The following is an 18,505-nucleotide window of genomic DNA, read 5'->3' on the forward strand; positions in this document are numbered from 1 at the left end:
TGCTTGTGGGCTCCTGGGAACTCTCCTGTTGTCAGGCACTCCCAGCATCATTCACCTGTGGACTGGGTCTGTCACTGATCCTGGACCTCAAATGTATCCACTACTGCCAGACGCAACCATTCCTGTTCCAATTGCCTGCAATGGACATCTGCCAGCCACTGATTGTCAACAGCGCTCACGGGATGGGATTTCCGTCCCCCGGGGTTCTTACTTCTGGAGTAGGCCCACTGCTGGCACTTAAGTGCCTGATCACCATCAGATCCCACTCTACTCTTTTTTACTTACCCAGGGGAGGATTTAAACGTGGAGCTCCGTGAAGGATTGACATGGATTTGGGAAGTCATAGAATGTTGAAGGACTTGAGAGGAAAGGGAGGTTTGGAGTTTGGGTGGTAGTTTGTAAAGACAGTGGGGCCCAAGGGTTGATATTTTTGAGGAGAGGCGTGATGAAGGCAGGTTTAAACGAAAGAGGGACAACATCAGAAGAGAGAACTGCCAACAATAAATATGGAAAATAAATATGAAAACTCAGCAGGTCTGGCATCATCTGTGGAGAGAGAAAAAATGTTACATTTTTGAGTCCAATATGACTCGTCTTTGGAACCATTAACAATACTGGTTAACATGACCAGGAAGGGAAGCTGGTGGTCACCAATTTAGTGGGAATTGGACCGAGGGAGTAGGAGGAGGGTATTATGAAGATAAGCTCCGAGAGAGCATAAGGGGAGATAGGAGAGAAGCCAGAGAAAAATGAAAGCTCAGAGCTAGGGCAGGGGATGCTTGAGAGTTAAGTTCAGTCTGGTGGACTAAGGGTAGGAATACAGCAGAGGCAGTTGATCAGATGATCTCCATTTTAGTGACAAAGAAGTTCATGAGCTCCTTGTCTTTATTTTTGGAGGTGAGGGTGGAAGATACAGGAGAAAGAGGTTTAACGACCATTTGCAACCGAGAAAGTAACCACGTGTTATCTATCTGTGCAAGTATAATCCTGGAATAGATCCAGGGGCAGGGATGGACAAGATTATGGCGATTTTGGGGGTATTTGGCCAGTTTTCGGGCTATAAATTGAATATGACAAAGAGTGAGAAGTTTGTAGTCCATGCGAGGGGTCGGGAGGGTCGGCTGAGGGAGCTGCAGTTTAGGTTAGTAGGGGACAGTTTCAGGTACTTAGGGATACAAGTGGCACGCGGCTGGGGCCGGTTTCACAAGTTGAACTTGTCCCGGTTGGTTGAACAGCTGAGGGGCGAGTTTCGGAGATGGGATGCGCTCCCGCTGTTGTTGGCTTGGAGAGTGCAGACGGTCAAAATGACGGTCCTACCGAGACTTTTATTCGTATTTCAGTGTCTCCCAATTTTCATCCCGTGGTCCTTTTTTAAGCGGGTTAATAAAATCATTCTGGGCTTTGTGTGGGCGGGTAAGTCCCCGCGAGTGAAGAAGGTGATGCTTGAGCGGAATCGGGGGGAGGGGGGGCTTGCGCTGCCGAACATAGCCATGATAAGGAAGTGGGTGACGGGGTGGGGTTGGTTTGGGAGCGGATGGAGGCAGCTTCATGTAGGGGCACCAGTCTGGGTGGGGGGGGGTTGATAACGGCACCTCTGCCATTCCCGCCGGCGAGGTACTCCACCAGCCCCGTGGTGGTGGCGGCCTTGAGAATTTGGTGTCAGTGGAAGAGGTACGTTGGCCCATTGGGAGCATCGGTCTGGGCCCCAATATGTGACAATCACTGGTTTGTCCCGGGGAGCTTGGATGGGGGGTTCCGGGTCTGACGAAGGGCAGGCATTTGAGAGGATGGGGGACCTGTTTTTGGAGGGGAGCTTCCCTAGCTTGAGGGCGTTGGAGGAGAAGTTTGGTTTGCAAGGGGGAACGAATTTAGATATTTACAGGTGCGGGACTTCCTGCGCAGGCAGGTATCATCCTTCCCACTCCTGCCACGAAGGGGGATCCAGGATAGGGCAGTGTCTAGGGTGGGAGAGGGGAGCATTTCGGACATCTACAAAGAACCTATGAGGGCGGAGGAGACGCAGACCGAGGAGCTGAAGCGTTAAGTGGGATGAGGAGCTAGGTGGTGACATGGAGGATGGCTTATGGGTGGATGCGTTGAGCAGAGTCAACGCGACCGCAACATGGGCCAGGCTCAGCTTGATCCAATTCAAGGTGGTCCACCGGGCCCACATGACAGTAGCCCGGATGAGTAGATTCTTTGGGGTGGAGGACAGGTGTGTAAAATGTGCGGGAGGACCAGCGAACCATGTCCACATATTCTGGGCGTGTCCAAAACTTAGGTGATATTAGCAGGGGTTTGCGGACATCATGTCCAGAGTACTGAAAACAAGGGTGGCGATGAGTCCAGAGGTGGCAATTTTCGGGGTGTCGGAAGACCCGGTTTTCCAGAAGGAGAAAGAGGCAGCTGAGCTGGCCTTTGCTTCCCTGGCATCCCAGAGACGGATACTGCTGGCTTGGAGGGACTCAAAGCCCCCAAAGTCGGAGGCCTTGCTAACTGACATGGCGAGCTTTCTTGGCCTAGGGAAGATTAAGTTCGCCTTGAGAGGGTCACTGTTGGGGTTCGCCCGGAGGTGGCAACCATTCATCGACTTCTTCGCGGAAAATTAATCGTCAGCAGGGGGATGGGCTTAGGGCAATGTAGAATAGGGGTCAATTAGGCAGGCTTTGGTGGGATGGGAGTCGGTGATTGCACTATGTTTATTATTCTTTGTACATTGTTTTTACACTGTTGCTGTTTGTAATGCCAAAAGCACCTCATTAAAATTGTTTATTAAAAAAAAGGTATAATCCTGGAATAATGAGAAGTTTTTCTAAGAACCCAAAATTTCTTTATGTGATAAAGCCAGATCTGGCACGGATGGCTAAACCAGTTGTTCAACACATCATGACTGTGTCTTGGACTTAAAGGGGGAGATATGAGATCTGAACTTGGGAATGGTCAAGTTGAGAGAAGGAATGATTTTTGGGGAGTGGTAAAGTTGGAAACGAGAGTGCAGTGAGCAATTCAGTGGCTGCAGAAATATTGTGGCAACTGGAAGACCAAAGGTTAGACAGTTATCTGAAAACAATCGGAACCAACACTTAAAAAGTTTGGTCACCACTTAATTATCAAAAAGTTACAGTTCTATTTATTCCTATTTCTTACATCAAATCAAACAATGCAAAGTAATGAAAAGAGAAAAGTACCCAGATGTCTTGAAATTCTCAATGCTAAATCCAATGGTTGGAACGATGTCTTGTACTTGAGCCTATAAAACAATTACATTGATCAGCACAGGAAATTATTCTGCTAACATGTTTTCTTGGTCAAAACTGGAATCATGCTTTACATTTTATATTTTTTATATAAATTATGCCAGAAGTAATGTAAATTTGCAAACATAAAAAAATCTCATTACAAGACCAAACTATGATAGATATTCAGATATTTTACTTCTCCAATTGTAATCTATTCTAGTCCACTTAATCTAATATATTTTCTATAATATTCCTGTGAAACACCTTGGGGTATTTGATTACATTAAAGGTACTGTACGAATACATTGTCGTTGTTATTAGAACAGTGGCTGCACTTCAAAAGTACATAATTCGCTGTAAAGCACGTTGGAGCGCCCCGAGCTGCTCTTTAAATACAAGACTGACTTTCTTCATTTTGTTGCACATTTGTGGTGCTGGCAAATCAGAATGTAGTTCTAATAAATTATTTGAGGTCAGCAAACAACTCCAGTTGAAAAATGTGAATTTGGTGTCCAACACGCCCTCTTCAGACTCAAGCATTGTATTAACTCCAAAACATGAATAATGTTAGATTATTAGGCCAATAATTCTCCCAGGACTCTGAAATTATGCCGCGTGACAGTAGCAGATAGATGTTGCAGTGGCCTTAACATGCATAAAATAATTTTTTTTAGGGCAGCAATGGCACAGTAGTTAGCATTGCTGCCTACGACACTGAGGACCCGGGTTCGAATCCCGGCCCTGGGTCACTGTCTGTGTGGAGTTTGCACGTTTTCCCCATGTCTGCGCGGATTTCACTTCCACAACCCAAAGATGTGCATGATAAATGGATTGGCCATGCTAAATTGCCCCTTAATTGGAAAAAATAATTGGGTACTCTAAACTTATATATATATATATATTAAAAAAATTGATTTTTTTACTATGACTGCTGAAACAAAGTAAACGTCCAGTCACCATAGTCCCAGAAGACCATTGTGTGCTTTCCCTTTTAAGGGGAAGGGTTGACTGGTGGTTATTTAGCCTGAGGCTCACCACACCTCAGGCAAGGAGCAGGTGAGAAGGTGGTAGGCTGGTCTCATTGTTTGTGCGGGCAGGGAAGGTGGCGAGGATAAGGAAAGTGGTGCTCCATAGGGGCGGTAGTCGGGGGAAGGTTTGGCCCTTCCGAACTTGCTGCACTATGACTGGGCGACGAATGTGAAGAAGGTGCGGGCCTAGAGTAGGGAGATGGAAGCCTTATAGGTGCAGAAGGAGGCGGGTTCCTGCAAGGGGTTGGGGTTGAAGGATGACAACAGCCCCACTACCATTTGCCCCAGGGAAATTCGGGGAGTTCTGTGGTGTTGGCCACATTGATGATTTGGAGGTAATTCCGGCAGCACTTTTAAGTTGAGGGCAGGCTTGAGGGTGATGCCGATAAGAGGGAACCATGGGTTTGAGCCAGGGAGGATGGATGCGAGGTTCTGGGGATGGGAGAAGAGAGGGGTGAAGGAGATGAAGGATTTACTTTTGGAGGGGTGGTTCGCAAGCTTGGAGGAGTTGGGGGTGAAGTTTGGGCTCCAGTATGAGTGGAGCTTAAGATATATGCAGGTGCGGAACTTCGCGAGAAAAGTCTTCCCAAACTTTCCGGTGGCACAGTCCTCTATGTTACTGGAGGAGGTGCTGTTGGTGATGGGGCTGGAGGGTAGGGTTATTTTGACGATTTACGCTCATAGATTACATAGAACTTACAGTGCAGAAGGAGGCCATTCGGCCCATCGAGTCTGCACCAGCCCTTGGAAAGATAACTACTTAACTCCATACCTCCACCCTATCCCCGAAACCCAGTAACCCTACCTAATCATTTTGGACACCAAGGGCAATTTAGAATGGCCAATCCATCTAACCTGCATATCTTTGGACTCTGGGAGGAAACCGGAGCACCCGGAGGAAACCCACACAGACACGGGGAGAACGTGCAAATTCCGCACAGACAGTGACCTAAGCCGGGAATCGTACCTGGGGCTCTGGCGCTGTGAAGCAACAATGCTAACCACTGTGCTACTGTGTCCACCATCAGATCCTGGAGGAGGATGAGGGGTCCATGGAAAGGATTAAGGCCAGTTAGAATGGTTAAAACAAAACTGCACCCAAATCTCCAATTGATGAGACCATCAATTCACAAGACACGTGATTGGAAGTGAACAGTGGTTTTAATAGTCTTACAACTGAGCCTGCCTGCGACGAGATGAACTGGCAGCAGGCTCACGACTGCAGAGCTTTATACTTCTGGTTAGTGGGAGGAGCTATGGGCGGTGCCAAGGGTGGAGCCCAGTACAAACTCCTCATCTCCCCCTATGGGAAGAGCCGCGCAACGGCTCGTATACAGAGCCCACAAGGACACAATACATATAATAGAACACAGTGTGAATTACTAGGTTTATAATTCACCACATTCACCCCTGTAAAAAAATCAAGTCCGGCGGGGGTGATTAATCAAGTCCGGCGGCCGAGTCGCCCTTTGGGATCGTCGAAGCACTGGGGCTGCAGACTCTTCGGGTGTCTGGGTGGTGACGGTCGGTGAGGGTACGATAGTGGACTCCGGGGGTGATTCGGTCCGAGCTTCGTACCCGACTGGTTCGACGGGGAGCGCCGGAAACCTATAGGCGAGGGGGCACGGAGCACGGGCTGTGAACCTGTAGGTGCGGGGGCGCAGGGCGCGGAGGGTTGTGTGGGGTGTAGTGTGAGGGGTACCTCGGCGGTAGTGGTGGTGGAGTTGGATCCTGCAGGCGCCAGGTCTCGGAGGGAAACAGTGTCCTGACAGCCGTCAGGGTATTCGATGAAAGCGTATTGGGGGTTGGAGTGGAGTAGGAGCACTTTTTCTACGACTGGGTCAGTTTTGTGTGCCTGGACGTGCTTCCGGAGGAGAATCGGGTCTGGTGTCTTCAACCATGCTGGGAGCGAAAACCCCGTGGTAGTGCCCCTAGAGAAAACAGGGCTGTGCATAGGAGGGACCTAATAGCATGGAGCGCGCCGGGGAGGACCTCCTGCCAATGGGAGGTTGGGAGATTCCTGGACCGGAGGGTCAGTAGGACGATCTTCCAGACCGTCGCGTTCTCCCTCTCCACCTGCCCGTTCCCCCTGGGGTTTGTAGCTGGTAGTCCTGCTCGAGGCGATGGCCTTGTCGAGCAGGTACTGACACAGCTCGTCGCTCATAAAGGACGAACCCCTGTCGCTGTGTACGTAGCTGGGGAACCCGAACAGAGTGAAGATACTATGCAGAGCTCTGATGACTGTGTGGGAGGTCATATCGGGGCACGGGATAGCAAAGGGGAAGCGGGAGAACTCATCGATGACGTTCAGGAAGTACACATTCCGATTGGTCGAGGAGAATGGCCCTTTGAAATCGATGCTCAGGCGTTCAAAGGGCCGGGATGCCTTTACCAGTGGGCCCTATCTGGTCTATAGAAGTGCGGTTTGCATTCCGCACAGATTGGGCAATCCCTGGTGATGGCTTTTACCTCCTCGGTGGAGAAAGGCAGATTTTGGGCTTTGATGTAGTGGGCGAGCCGGGTGACCCCGGGGTGGCAGAGGTCATTGTGGATAGCTTTCAGGCGGTCGTCTTGCGCGCTGGCGCACGTGCCATGGGACAGGGCATCTGGGGGCTCGTTGAGCTTTGCCGGTCGATATATAATATCGTACTTGCAGGTGGAGAGTTCGATTTTCCACCGCAGGATTTTATCATTTTTAATTTTGCCCCTTTGCGAGTTGTCAAACATGAAGGCAACCGATCTTTGGTCGGTGATGAGGGTGAACCTCCTACCTGCGAGGTAGTGCCTCCAGTGTCGTATAGCTTCCACGATGGCCTGTGCTTCCTTTTTTACTGAGGAGTGTCGAAGTTCTGAAGCGGAGAGGGTTCGGGAGAAAAAGGCGACTGGTCTCCCTGCCAGATTTAGAGTGGCTGCGAGAGAGACCTCTGAGACGTCGCTCTCCACCTGGAAGGGGACGGATTTATCCACCGCCTGCATGGCAGCTTTGGCGATGTCCTCCTTGATGCAGGTGAAGGCCTGGCGAGCCTCAGCTGACAGGGGAAAGAGTGTGGCTTTAAATAGTGGGCGGGCTTTTTCCGCATACTGAGGGACCCACTGGGCATAATACGAGAAGAATCCCAGGCACCTTTTGAGGGCCCTGGGACAATGAGGGCGAGGGAGGTGTAAGAGGAGGCGCATACGGTCCGGGTCGGGGCCCAGGACTCCGTTTTCCACGACATAGCCGAGGATGGCTAGCCTGGTCGTGCGGAAAACGCATTTCTCCGTGTTATACGTGAGGTTAAGTATCTGGGCAGTTTGGAGAAATTGATGGAGGTTAGCGTCGTGGTCCTGCTGATCATGGCCGCAGATGGTGACGTTATCCAAGTACGGAAACGTGGCCCGCAGCCCGTACTGGTCTACCATTCGGTCCATTGCTCGTTGGAACACCGAGACCCCATTCGTGATGCCAAAGGGAACCCGGAGGAAATGGAAGAGGCGGCCATCTGCCTCGAACGCCGTGTAGTGGCGGTCCTCCGGGCGGATTGGGAGCTGGTGGTAAGCAGACCTCAGATCCACCGTGGAGAAAATGTGGTACTGGGCGATCTGATTCACCATGTCTATAATCCTGGGAAGGGGGTACGCATCGAGGAGCGTGAACCGATTAATGGTTTGGCTATAGTCCACTACCATTTGGAATTTTCCCCCGATCTTGACGACCACTATCTGAGCTCTCCAGGGGCTGTTACTGGCCTCTATGAACCCCTCACGTAGGAGCCTATGGACCTCGGTTCTGATAAACACCGTCCTGCAGGCTGTACCGCCTGCTGCGAGTGGCTACAGGTTTGCAGTCCGGAGTGAGATTAGCAAAGAGTGGAGGGGGGTCGATTTTTAGCGTCTCTAGACTGCAGATAGTGAGTGGAGGTAGGGGCCCGCCGAAGCGGAGTGTGAGGCTTTTGAGGTTGCACTGGAAGTCGAGTCCCAGTAAGAGTGGGGCGCAGAGTTCAGGGAGTACGTATAGCTGGAAGTTCGAGTAGCTGGCGCCCTGAATCATTAGGGTCGCAACGGTGCGCCCTTGGAGGTGAACAGAGTGCGAGCCCGAAGCGAGGGAGATAGTTTGCCGTGCAGGGAAAATAGGGAGCGAACAGCGTCTTACCAGATCTGGATGTACGAAGCTCTCGGTGCTCCCGGAGTCGAAGAGGCACGGTGTACTGTACCCGTTGATTTTAACGGTCATCATCGAGTTGCAGAGGTGTTTCGGACGCGACTGGTCCAACGTGACCGCGCTGAGTTGCGGGTAGTCGGCGGCTCGATCAGCTGTGCTGGAGTGGCCCCGTGATGACTGTCCGCTGAGGTCGTAGTCTTCGAGGTGAGTTTCAGAGGTTGAAGAGGATGGATCCCAAGATGGCCGCCCCCGTGGATCACACGTGGCGGGCGGCGAGGAAGATGGCGTCCAAGATGGCGGCCCCCATGAGTCGCACGTGGCCGGCCGCGTGGAGGAGGATTGCCAAGATGGCAGCCCCCATGAGTCGCACGTGTCAGGTGGGGCGGAGTCGGCATACAGGCTGCAGCATTTTGGGGCCTGCGAGTTTGGGAAGCGAGTGCTCTGGGCTGCGGGAGAGTTTGGAGTGGGGGTTTTCTTCGCCAGACAGACCCGGCATAGTGTCCTTTGCAACCGCAGCTGCTGCAGGTCGCATTGCGGGCCAGGCAGTGCTGCCGTGGGTGTTGGGGCTGCCCACAAAAATGGCACACTGGAGCTGCATAGTGGGTGGGTGGCCGCGCGGTGCAGGCCTGGGGCAGTTGCTAGTCGGGGGCCCATGATGGGGTCGCTTGGTCCGCGGTGAACGAGAGGCTGCGGAACGAGACCTCCATGGTTGTAGCTAACTCTACAGTGTCCTCCAAGTTCTGGGCCCCTTTTTCAAGCAACCGCTGGCGTGCATAGTTGGACCTGAGCCCTGCCACGTATACATCTCAGACAGCGAGCTCCATATGTTGGGCGGCTGATACAGCTTGATAATTACAGTCCCGAGCTAAAGCTTTTAAATCGTGCAGGAATTCATCCAGCGACTCCACGGGGTGCTGGTGGCGGGTCGTAAAAATACATATAATAGAACACAGTGAATTACTAGGTTTATAATTCACCACACCAACTAAAATATTTTATGATTCCTGTTTAAAGCCCACCAATTCACCAAAATAAATATCATAGTATAAGTGGTGATACATATACCCGAGGTGCTACCTTAGCTTGAGCTACTGAAGGATGTTATTACTTTGCCTGCATTTAACAAGCACTTTTGAAAGTTCAGTCAGTACTTCTGTAACTATTAGCATGCTGCCTCATGGTACCGAGGATCTGGATTTGATTGGAGTTTGCACATTCTCCCCGTGTCTGCGTGGGTCTCACCCCCACAACCCAAAGATGTGCAAGGCAGATGGATTTGTCACACTAAATTGCCCCTAAATTGACACCAAATTGAGAATGTGCAAACTCCATAAGGACAGTGACCCAGGTCCTTGGCCCCTCGAGGCAGCAAAGCCACCCTAGAAGGTATTTCTTCCATTTTTTCTGACTAACTGCTTGACAAGGCTTCATTTTCCCTCAAAAAGCAATGAGAAAATATATTGACCGCGGGCTGAAGAGCTACAGCCATTTCAATCAGCAGAAGAGCAATATGTATATGCCACTGGATACTTTAAGGTTGCATCAGATGATGTTCGCCATATTAATCCGGCAACCAAACACTTGATCTGGAAGGCTCATGATGCTCTATTCAAGAGGTGTGCACAAGTCACATTCTATTCAAGAGTCAGACAAACAAATGAAAGAGAGAAAGGAAGAGAGAAAGAATTAGTTCTCAAGGTTGGCAGGGTTCCCATGGGTGCAAGGGAATGCACCAGCCACTCAATGACAATCCCTGCTGTTTTACGGACAGGAAAGATTCTATTAATGCCTCTATAATTTGCAATGTCAATCACCTTAGCCTGCAAGTGATTGCCAGATATCCAGGAGGCTGACATGACTCTCTCATCATGTGACAATCTGCCATACATGTCCTCACTGAGGCATGAGTGAGCCACGGCGTCGTTATTGTTGCTGATACCCACAAAGCTACTTTAGACTTCCTTGTAGAAATGTGTTGCCCCCCTTTATCTGGAAGCAATCGGTTAAAAGGTTGCCGCAGAACTGAATTTTCCTCCATCCCAGTGGTAGTAACCATTTCTGCTCCCACCGTTAAGGTTTAATTAGGGACCTAGGAGGAATTTGCAGCAGTTTTGCAGCAAATTTATGAGTGAGATGTATTCTCAGCTCATGGCAGAGGAATTCAGCGCAAATGAGTCTCATAGAAATATTATTAGACATATTATACAAATATAACTGCATCTGTCACTGGATACAAGAGGATTCTGGATAGAGTGTGGAGGCTAAAATTATATTCTCAAGTTATTAAGAGTTAATATTGTGGTCAGAAAGCACAAAACAACATTCTTTCATATTTATCTTGTGTTATAAAATATTGAATCACTCAAATCAGATAATCTTCCAAAGTTAGCACATTGTGCATTGTGGGCACGATTCTCCGCTCCCCAGGCCGGGTGGGGGAATCGCGGGAGGGCCGCTCTGGCACCCCCCGCGATTCTCCCATCCCCCCCAAAATGGCGTGGCGCGTTTTGCGACACGCTGGTCGGAGAATCGCCGGTCGCCGTTTTTCACTGCGACCGGCGATTCTCCGGCCCGCATGGGCCGAGCGGCCTGACGATCCTGCCCTGTCCACGCCGATGGCAACCACACCTGCTCGCTGCCGGCGTGAACAGCGCGCGACAGGTACGTATGGGGCCTGTGGGGGGTGGAGAGAAGAACGAGCACCACGGGCGTGCTCGGGAGGGGACTGGCCCGCGATCGGTGCCCACCGATCGTCGGGCCGGCGTCTCTAAGAGACGCACTCTTTCCCCTCCGCCGCCCGCCAAGATCAAGCTGCCACATTTTGCGGGGCAGCGGAGGGGAAGACGGCAACCGCGCATGCGCGGGTTGGCGTCGGCCAACCTGCCCATGTGCGGCTGACGTCACTTAGGCGCCGCCGGCCGCGTCAAGGCCCGGCGGCCGAGTTTCTCCCAACGCCGCTCCTAGCCCCCCCCCGGGAGGGGGGGGGGGTGAATAGATGGTGAGGAGCGGCTTCCGACGCCGCCGTGAAACACTCCGGGATTCACGCCGGCGTCGGCTGTTGCGGAGAATTTCGCTCTGTATATATTTTGATCTGATTGTTGTAATTAAATAGGATGTTTCAGTAAGAATAAAATCAAAGATTTAATTCACTTCAAAATCCTGCTGTTCATTATTAATTAAATATTCTACATTAAATCATTGGTCTTGGCCGATGAAGTGTTAAAATTCCCCGCAGCATTCCTGGTTTGGGAGGAAATACCACTAAGTGTTTGCCCACTTCTTCACTAAAATTCAAAACCTAGAATTTCACCCATGAGTTGAAGACAAAATTAGGTTAGTCAACGATTCTTCAGATGATGGAACAGGCTAATGAAACCACTGCCTAATACCATACACAAAGGCTTGTCACTTGGACAAGGCAGCAGAGGTGATTCTGTTACCCTGGCACTTCAATGGTGAATCAGCTGCCTCGAATAGGAAGGGGGAACATTTTAAAGTAAATTATTTGGTAGATAGAGCAAAGATATGTCCCAAATTCATAATTCTTTACTTTTTGTACAGGAGGAAACAGGATATTATTAAAATAAGATCTCATTTTGACAGCATTAAATTTTCACTGCAGAAATGCCGGGTGCAATTCTCCCAAAGGGAGACAAACAGCCGACGCCGGAGTGAAACCCGGAGTGTTTCACTCCGGGTTGGAGGCCGCTCCTCGTCCCCTATTCTACCCCCCCCAAGGGGGCTAGGAGTGGCAGCGCGTGAATTCCGAGCGCCCGACCTTGACGCTTGCGTCAAAGCGGCGCGCCGGGAATGAAGCGCCCGCGGTGCCTAAGTGACGTCAGCCGCGCATGCGCAGGTTGGCCGGCGCCAACCCGCGCATGCGCGGTTGCCGTCTTCCCCTCCGCTGCCCCGCAAGACATGGCGGCTTGATCTTGCGGGGCGGCGGAGGGAAAAGAGTGCGTCTTTTAGAGACGCCGGCCCGACGATCGGTGGGCACCAATTGCAAGCTAGACATCTCCTGAGCACGCCCGTGGTGCTCGATCCTCCCTCCGCCCCCCCACAGGCCCCACACACAGTGGTCGCGCGCTGTTCATGCCGGCAGCGACCAGGTGTGGTTGGCACCAGCGTGAACCGGTCGGGTTCGGCAGGCCGCTCAGCCCATCCGGGCCGGAGAATCGCCGGTCGCCGTGAGAAATGGCGAGCGGCGATTCTCCGAGCGACCTGTCGCAAAACGCGACACGCCATTTTGGGGGGGTTGGAGAATCGCGGGGGGTGCCAGGGCGGCGTGGCGTGATTCGTCCGACCCTCCCGTGATTCTCCCACCCGGCGTGGGGTGCGGAGAATCGCGCCCGCCATCTCTGGACAGTTAGGACAGGGATTGTTGAAAAATGCAAAAGCAGGCTTTTACTTTACACTGCCCACTTTCCCACTTTACACTGGGTTAATGATTTCCATTTTAAATTTAAATGAAAATTATTTCATTCTTACAAAACAATAGAAAAACAGAAAGAAAATGAAAAATATCATAGCCAACATAAACACCAATTTTTCCACTTATTATTTTAGTGAAATCCATGTGTACAAAGTTACAGAAGGTTAGGGCTAAGGAAAGGAAAAGAGAGGAAAACAATCATGGACAAACAGGAAATGATCAAAGAATTTGTGTTTTAGTGTATTTCATTACCTCAGGTTAACCCCCAAATTATTTACAGCTAGTTAACTATCTTTGAAGTGCAGTCACTGTTAAAATGCAGGAAGCGCACCAGCCAAATTTGCACACAATGTCCCACAGACAACACTGTGTTAATCACCAATTAATCTGTTTAATTCAATTGTAACAATCTAATTATAATTAGTTCATGGAGGAATAAATATTTCTCACCAGAGCACTGGTGAGAAATTCCCTGCTCTTCTTCAAAATGGGATGTTTTACACACAACCAAGAGGGCAGACCAGGCCCTGTTTTAATATCTCATCTGAATAATGGTACTTCCAACATCAAAGCACCCTTCAGGGCCATCAGCCTGCAGTGGGGCAGTGAATCCATAACTTTCTGACTCACAGAACCACAGTTGACAGCAGAGTATGAGGAAAAGTAATTAAAAAGTAAAAAAAACACAATGAAATGGGGAAGAATCAAGAAAGAGACTATTGAAGAAAGTAGAAAGAGGGGCAGAGGAATACATCATACAAAATAGTCGACATGGAAAGGAAATAAGATTATTTCAATACTGAAAAGGAAGCTGAAAGAATAAGTGACCGAAGAGGTTAGTTACAGACTGGTACTAAAATGGTTGCATTTTACATGGCATAGACAAGTCAATCAATTTTTTGAAAAAGAAACTTACGTTTGAAGGTTTTAGACAATTAATTATAGTTGTTTTCCCACTATTGTCCAGCCCCAGGCACAACACGTGAACCTCCTTCTTCTTTAGACCAAGCCAGCCAGCAAGTTTGTCAAATAGCCCCATGATCTCGACTTCAGCTGAGCTAATTATAATCAAAAGAAAAGACGGATTGAATTTTTATAAGAGCTTCAGAATAAATTATATCTTCATCAGGTACAAAATAATTTTAAACATATTCATTTAATTAAGCAAAATTTCCAATCATAAAAATGAAATAAATAGCAGAGTTTAAATGAAGAGTTATTATAAGATTGTAACAATGGTGGTTTAATGGATTACGGAGGAGAAGCCAGGCATTGCAGCAGACGCTGGTTTAATTGGGTAATAACATGAGCAGACTACAATCACGGATTATTCTGCAAGAGCCTGAAATAATGCTATACTTGAAATACAACTCTTCCTTTAAAATGCATCTGCATCAAATAAAAAAGATTTAATAAAAACTTTTATTAATGTTTATTAATAAAACATAATTGAATCAGATGCACTTCACCAAACATTAAGTATAAATGTTTACATTAAAGCAACAAAAATAATTAGTTATTCTTTCCTTTACGAAGCATTAATTTCAATGAAAGGTATTAGAGATATGACAGCCTCAGCAGTGGGTTATTGAACAATTTAAGGGTACAGTTATACTACAACTTCTCTTCTGAAATCTGGGGTTCGTAGAACCTAATGTTGGACACATGCTACACTGTAAAGTACAGATCACATGAAGTCCAGTGCCATAGGAGTATGCAGGCAGAATTCTGTCCTCCGTGTGAATACGTTATATAGTTGGAAAAGTGGGAAGTTTTTTTTTATGTTAAAAGGATTGGGAGAACAAAATGGCGCATGGGTTAGGCACTGGTCTTTCCCCATTAGGTCCAGATTGTTGGAATGAACACCGACTGACTGTGTGGATGGATATTATAATAAATGAGCTTGGACAGTCTCAAACCAATTTCTAATGAACCAACAGCATAAGACTGTGACATTCGCTGGTCATGTTATTCAACTGTTGTGAAAAGAGAAAACATATTTGCCAGCACAGTTAAAAGTTTTTTAAACAAATATTTTATTGAGGTATTTGAAATTTTTTTTATAACAGTAACATAAACAATGACATCAACATGGTAAAATAAACATTTCCCCCCAGCCCAATCTTCACGCACCTCAACCATACAAAAATGCCGTCCCCCCCCCCCCCCCCCCCACCCAACTGGAATACTGCATCTCCTGACATTTTAATTTTCCCCGAGAAAGTCGACGAATGGCTGCCACCTCCGGGTGAACCCTAACATTGACCCTCTTAAGGCGAACTTTATTTTCTCGAGACTGAGAAACCCAGCCATGTCACTAACCCAGGTCTCTACATTCGGGGGCTTCGAGCCCCTCCACATTAACAAGATCTGTCTCCGGGCTACCAGGGAGGCAAAGGCCAGGACGTTGGCCTCTTTCGCCCCCTGAACTCCCGGATCTTCCGACACTCCAAAGATCGTTACCTCCGGACTCGGCACCACCCGTGTTTTAATGACTGTGGACATTGCCTTGGCAAAATCCTGCCAAAATCCTCTAAGCTTCGGGCATGCCCAAAATTTATTTGCTGGGCTTCCCACGCACCTCGCACACCTATCGTCTACTTCGAAGAACTTACTCATCCTAGCCGCTGTCATATGTGCCCGGTGGACCACCTTAAATTGTTTCAGGCTAAGTCTGGCACATGATGAGGCGGTATTAACCCTGCTTAGGGCATCCACCCATAGACCCGCCTCGATCTCTCCTCCTAGCTCATCCTCCCACTTGCCCTTAAGCTCCTCCACCGGGGTTTCTTCCACCTCCGAAAGCTCCTGGTAAATATCCGTTACTTTCCCCTCTCCCACCCAGGTACGGGACCATACTCTATCCTGTATCCCCCGTAGTGGCAGCAGCGGAAAGTCCGGCACCTGTTTTCTGAGGAAGTCTAGCACCTGCAAATCCCTAAAACCATTTCCTCTGGCAATTTAAATTTATCCTCCAAAGCTTTCAAGCTGGGAAAGCTCCCGTCTACAAATAGATCCCCCGTCCTTCTAATTCCTGCCCTCTGCCAATTCCGGAACCCGCCGTCTAGCCTACCCGGTACAAACCTGTGGTTATTATAAATCGGGATCCAAACCGATGCTCCCTCCACTCTCTTATGTCTCCTCCATTGCCCCCAGATTCTCAGAGCCGCCGCCACCACCAGACTTGTGGAGTATCGGGCCGGCGAGAACGGCAGAGGTGCAGTTACCAATGCTCCCAGACTGGTGTGTTTACATGTCGCCGCCTCTATCCACTCCCATGCCGACCCCTCCCCCACTACCCACTTCCTAATCATGGCTATTTTAGCCGCCCAGTAGTAATTGCAGAAGTTCAGCAGTGCCAACCCACCCTCCCCCCGATTGCGCTCCAGTAACACTTTCTTCACTCGTGGGGTTTTGCCCGCCCACACAAAGCCCAAAACAATCTTATTCACCCGCTTGAAAAAGGCCTTAGGGATGAAGATGAAGACAAACAGAAATCTGGGGAGGACCGTCATTTTCACGGTCTGTACCCTCCCCGCCAGTGACAGCGGAAGCATGTCCCATCTCTTAAAGTCCCCTTACATTTGTTCTACCAACCGGGATAGGTTTAACTTGTGCAGTACCTCCCATTCTCGGTCCACCTGGATTCCCAGATATTGTTGAAAGCTCTTCCCTACCGTTCTAAGTGGCAGCTCTCCCAGTCTCTTCTCCTGTCCTCTTGCCTGGATCGCAAACATCTCGCTTTTCCCCATGTTCAATTTATACCCTGAAAAATTACCAAATTCCTCCAAGATTCGCAGTACTTCCTCCATCACCTCCAGTGGGTCCAAAATGTACAAGAGCAAGTCATCTGCGTAGAGCGAGACCCGGTGCCCCACTCGCCCCCCCCGAACCAGCCCTTTCCAGTTCCTAGAGGCTCTTAATGCCAAGGCCAATTTCTCTATGACCAGAGCAAACAGTAGCGGGAGAGGGGGCACCCTTGCAGCGTCCCTCGGTGTAATTTAAAATACCCCGACCTCAGCCGGTTCGTATGAACACTCGCTACTGGTGCCTGATAGAGCAACTGCACCCAGTCAATGAAGCCCTCACCAAACCCAAACCTTCCCAGCACCTCACACAAGTAATTCCACTCCACCCAATCAAAAGCCTTCTCCGCATCCATCGCTACCTTCGCCTCCTCTCCTTCTGAGGGCATAATAATAATATTGAGAAGCCTTCGAACATTGGCCTGGAGTGGCCTGCCCTTAACAAATCCCATCTAGTCTTCCCCTATCACCCCGGGGACACAGTCCTCTGTCCTTGTGGCCAGTATCTTAGCCAGCAGATTGGCATCCACATTTAGTAGAGAAATCGGCCTATATGACCCGCATTGCTCCGGATCCTTCTCCCGTTTCAGGATCAATGAATCGAGGCCTGCGACATTGTTGGAGGGAGGGCTCCCTTCACTCTTGCTTCATTAAATGTCCTCACCAGCAGTGGGCTCAATATCTCTGAAACCTTATTATAGAATTCCACCGGGTAGCGGTCAGGTCCCGGGGACGCCCGACAGCAGGCCCTCCAGCCCCTTGATTATTTCCTCAACATCAATTGGGGCTCCCAGCCCTTCCACCAGGTCCTCCTCCACCCTCGGGAACCTCAACTGATACAAAAACTGCCTCATCCAATCCACCGCAGCCGGGGGTTCCGACTCATATAATTTACTATAGAAGTCCTTAAACACCTTGTTTACCCCCGCTGGGTCCAGGACAGTATTAGCCTCTCCACTCTTTACTTTACCTATCTCCCTAGCCACCTCTCTCTTCCTGAGCTGGTGCGCCAACATTCTGCTTGCCTTTTCCCCGTTCTCATAGATCGCCCCCCCTTGCCTTCCTCAACTGTTCCACTGCTTTCCCTGTGGTCAACAGCCCAAACTCCACCTGTAGCCTCCGCTGCTCTCTCAGTACCCTCGTGACTGGGGCCGCCGAGTATTTCCTTTCCACCCGGAGTATCTCCTCAACTAACCTGTCCCTCTCAGCCCGTTCCACCTTTTCTCTGTGGGCCCGTATTGAGATTAATTTCCCTCTGACTACTGCCTTCAAAGCTTCCCAGACCGTTGCTGCAGAGACCTCCCCTGTATCATTTGTTTCCAGGTAGTTCTGGATGGACTTGTTAACCCACCCACAGATTGCTTCGTCCGCTAGCAACCCCACATGCAATCTCCACAGCAGGCGTTGCCCTCTCTCCACACTAACCCGTAGATCCACGCAGTGCGAGACATGATCCGACACTGCGATTGTCGAGTACTCAGTATCCACCACCTTCGGTATTAGCACCCTGCTCAGAACAAAAACGTTGATGTGGGAGTATACCTTGTGGACATGTGAAAAAAAGGAAAACTCATTCGTCCTCGACCGGGTCTACTCTCCCCATCTGTTCCATAAAACCCTCCAATTCCTTTGCCGCAGCTGGGCTCCTCCCTGTCCCGGATTTTGACCGGTCCAATTCCGGATCAATGACTGTATTGAAGTCCTCTCCCATGATCAGGTTATCTGGGATCTTACCTAACACCCTCCCCATAAATTCCACGTCGTCCCAGTTCAAAGCATATATGTTCACAAGTACCACTCGCACCCCCTCCAGCTTCCCACTCACCATTATGTACCTACCTCCCTTGTCTGACATGATT

General features: G+C 49.6%; 1 protein-coding gene across 3 annotated transcripts in view; it reads right to left on the reverse strand.

Annotated features, from left to right (window-relative positions):
* The window catches only part of arl6 (ADP-ribosylation factor-like 6), a 66,082-nt gene that overhangs the window by 29,731 nt on the left and 17,846 nt on the right, over positions 1-18,505 (reverse strand). For all 3 annotated transcript variants that reach the window (XM_038802177.1, XM_038802178.1, XM_038802176.1), the window contains exons 3-4: positions 13,757-13,898; positions 3,189-3,250 (exon numbers count right to left, since the gene is read on the reverse strand). In XM_038802177.1, the coding sequence (XP_038658105.1) occupies positions 3,189-3,250; positions 13,757-13,879 (185 nt within the window). In that variant the 5' untranslated portion in view covers positions 13,880-13,898. The remainder of the gene's footprint in view (positions 1-3,188; positions 3,251-13,756; positions 13,899-18,505) is intronic.

The sequence above is a fragment of the Scyliorhinus canicula genome, chromosome 7, assembly GCF_902713615.1.
Source record: "Scyliorhinus canicula chromosome 7, sScyCan1.1, whole genome shotgun sequence".
Taxonomy (NCBI): domain Eukaryota; kingdom Metazoa; phylum Chordata; class Chondrichthyes; order Carcharhiniformes; family Scyliorhinidae; genus Scyliorhinus; species Scyliorhinus canicula.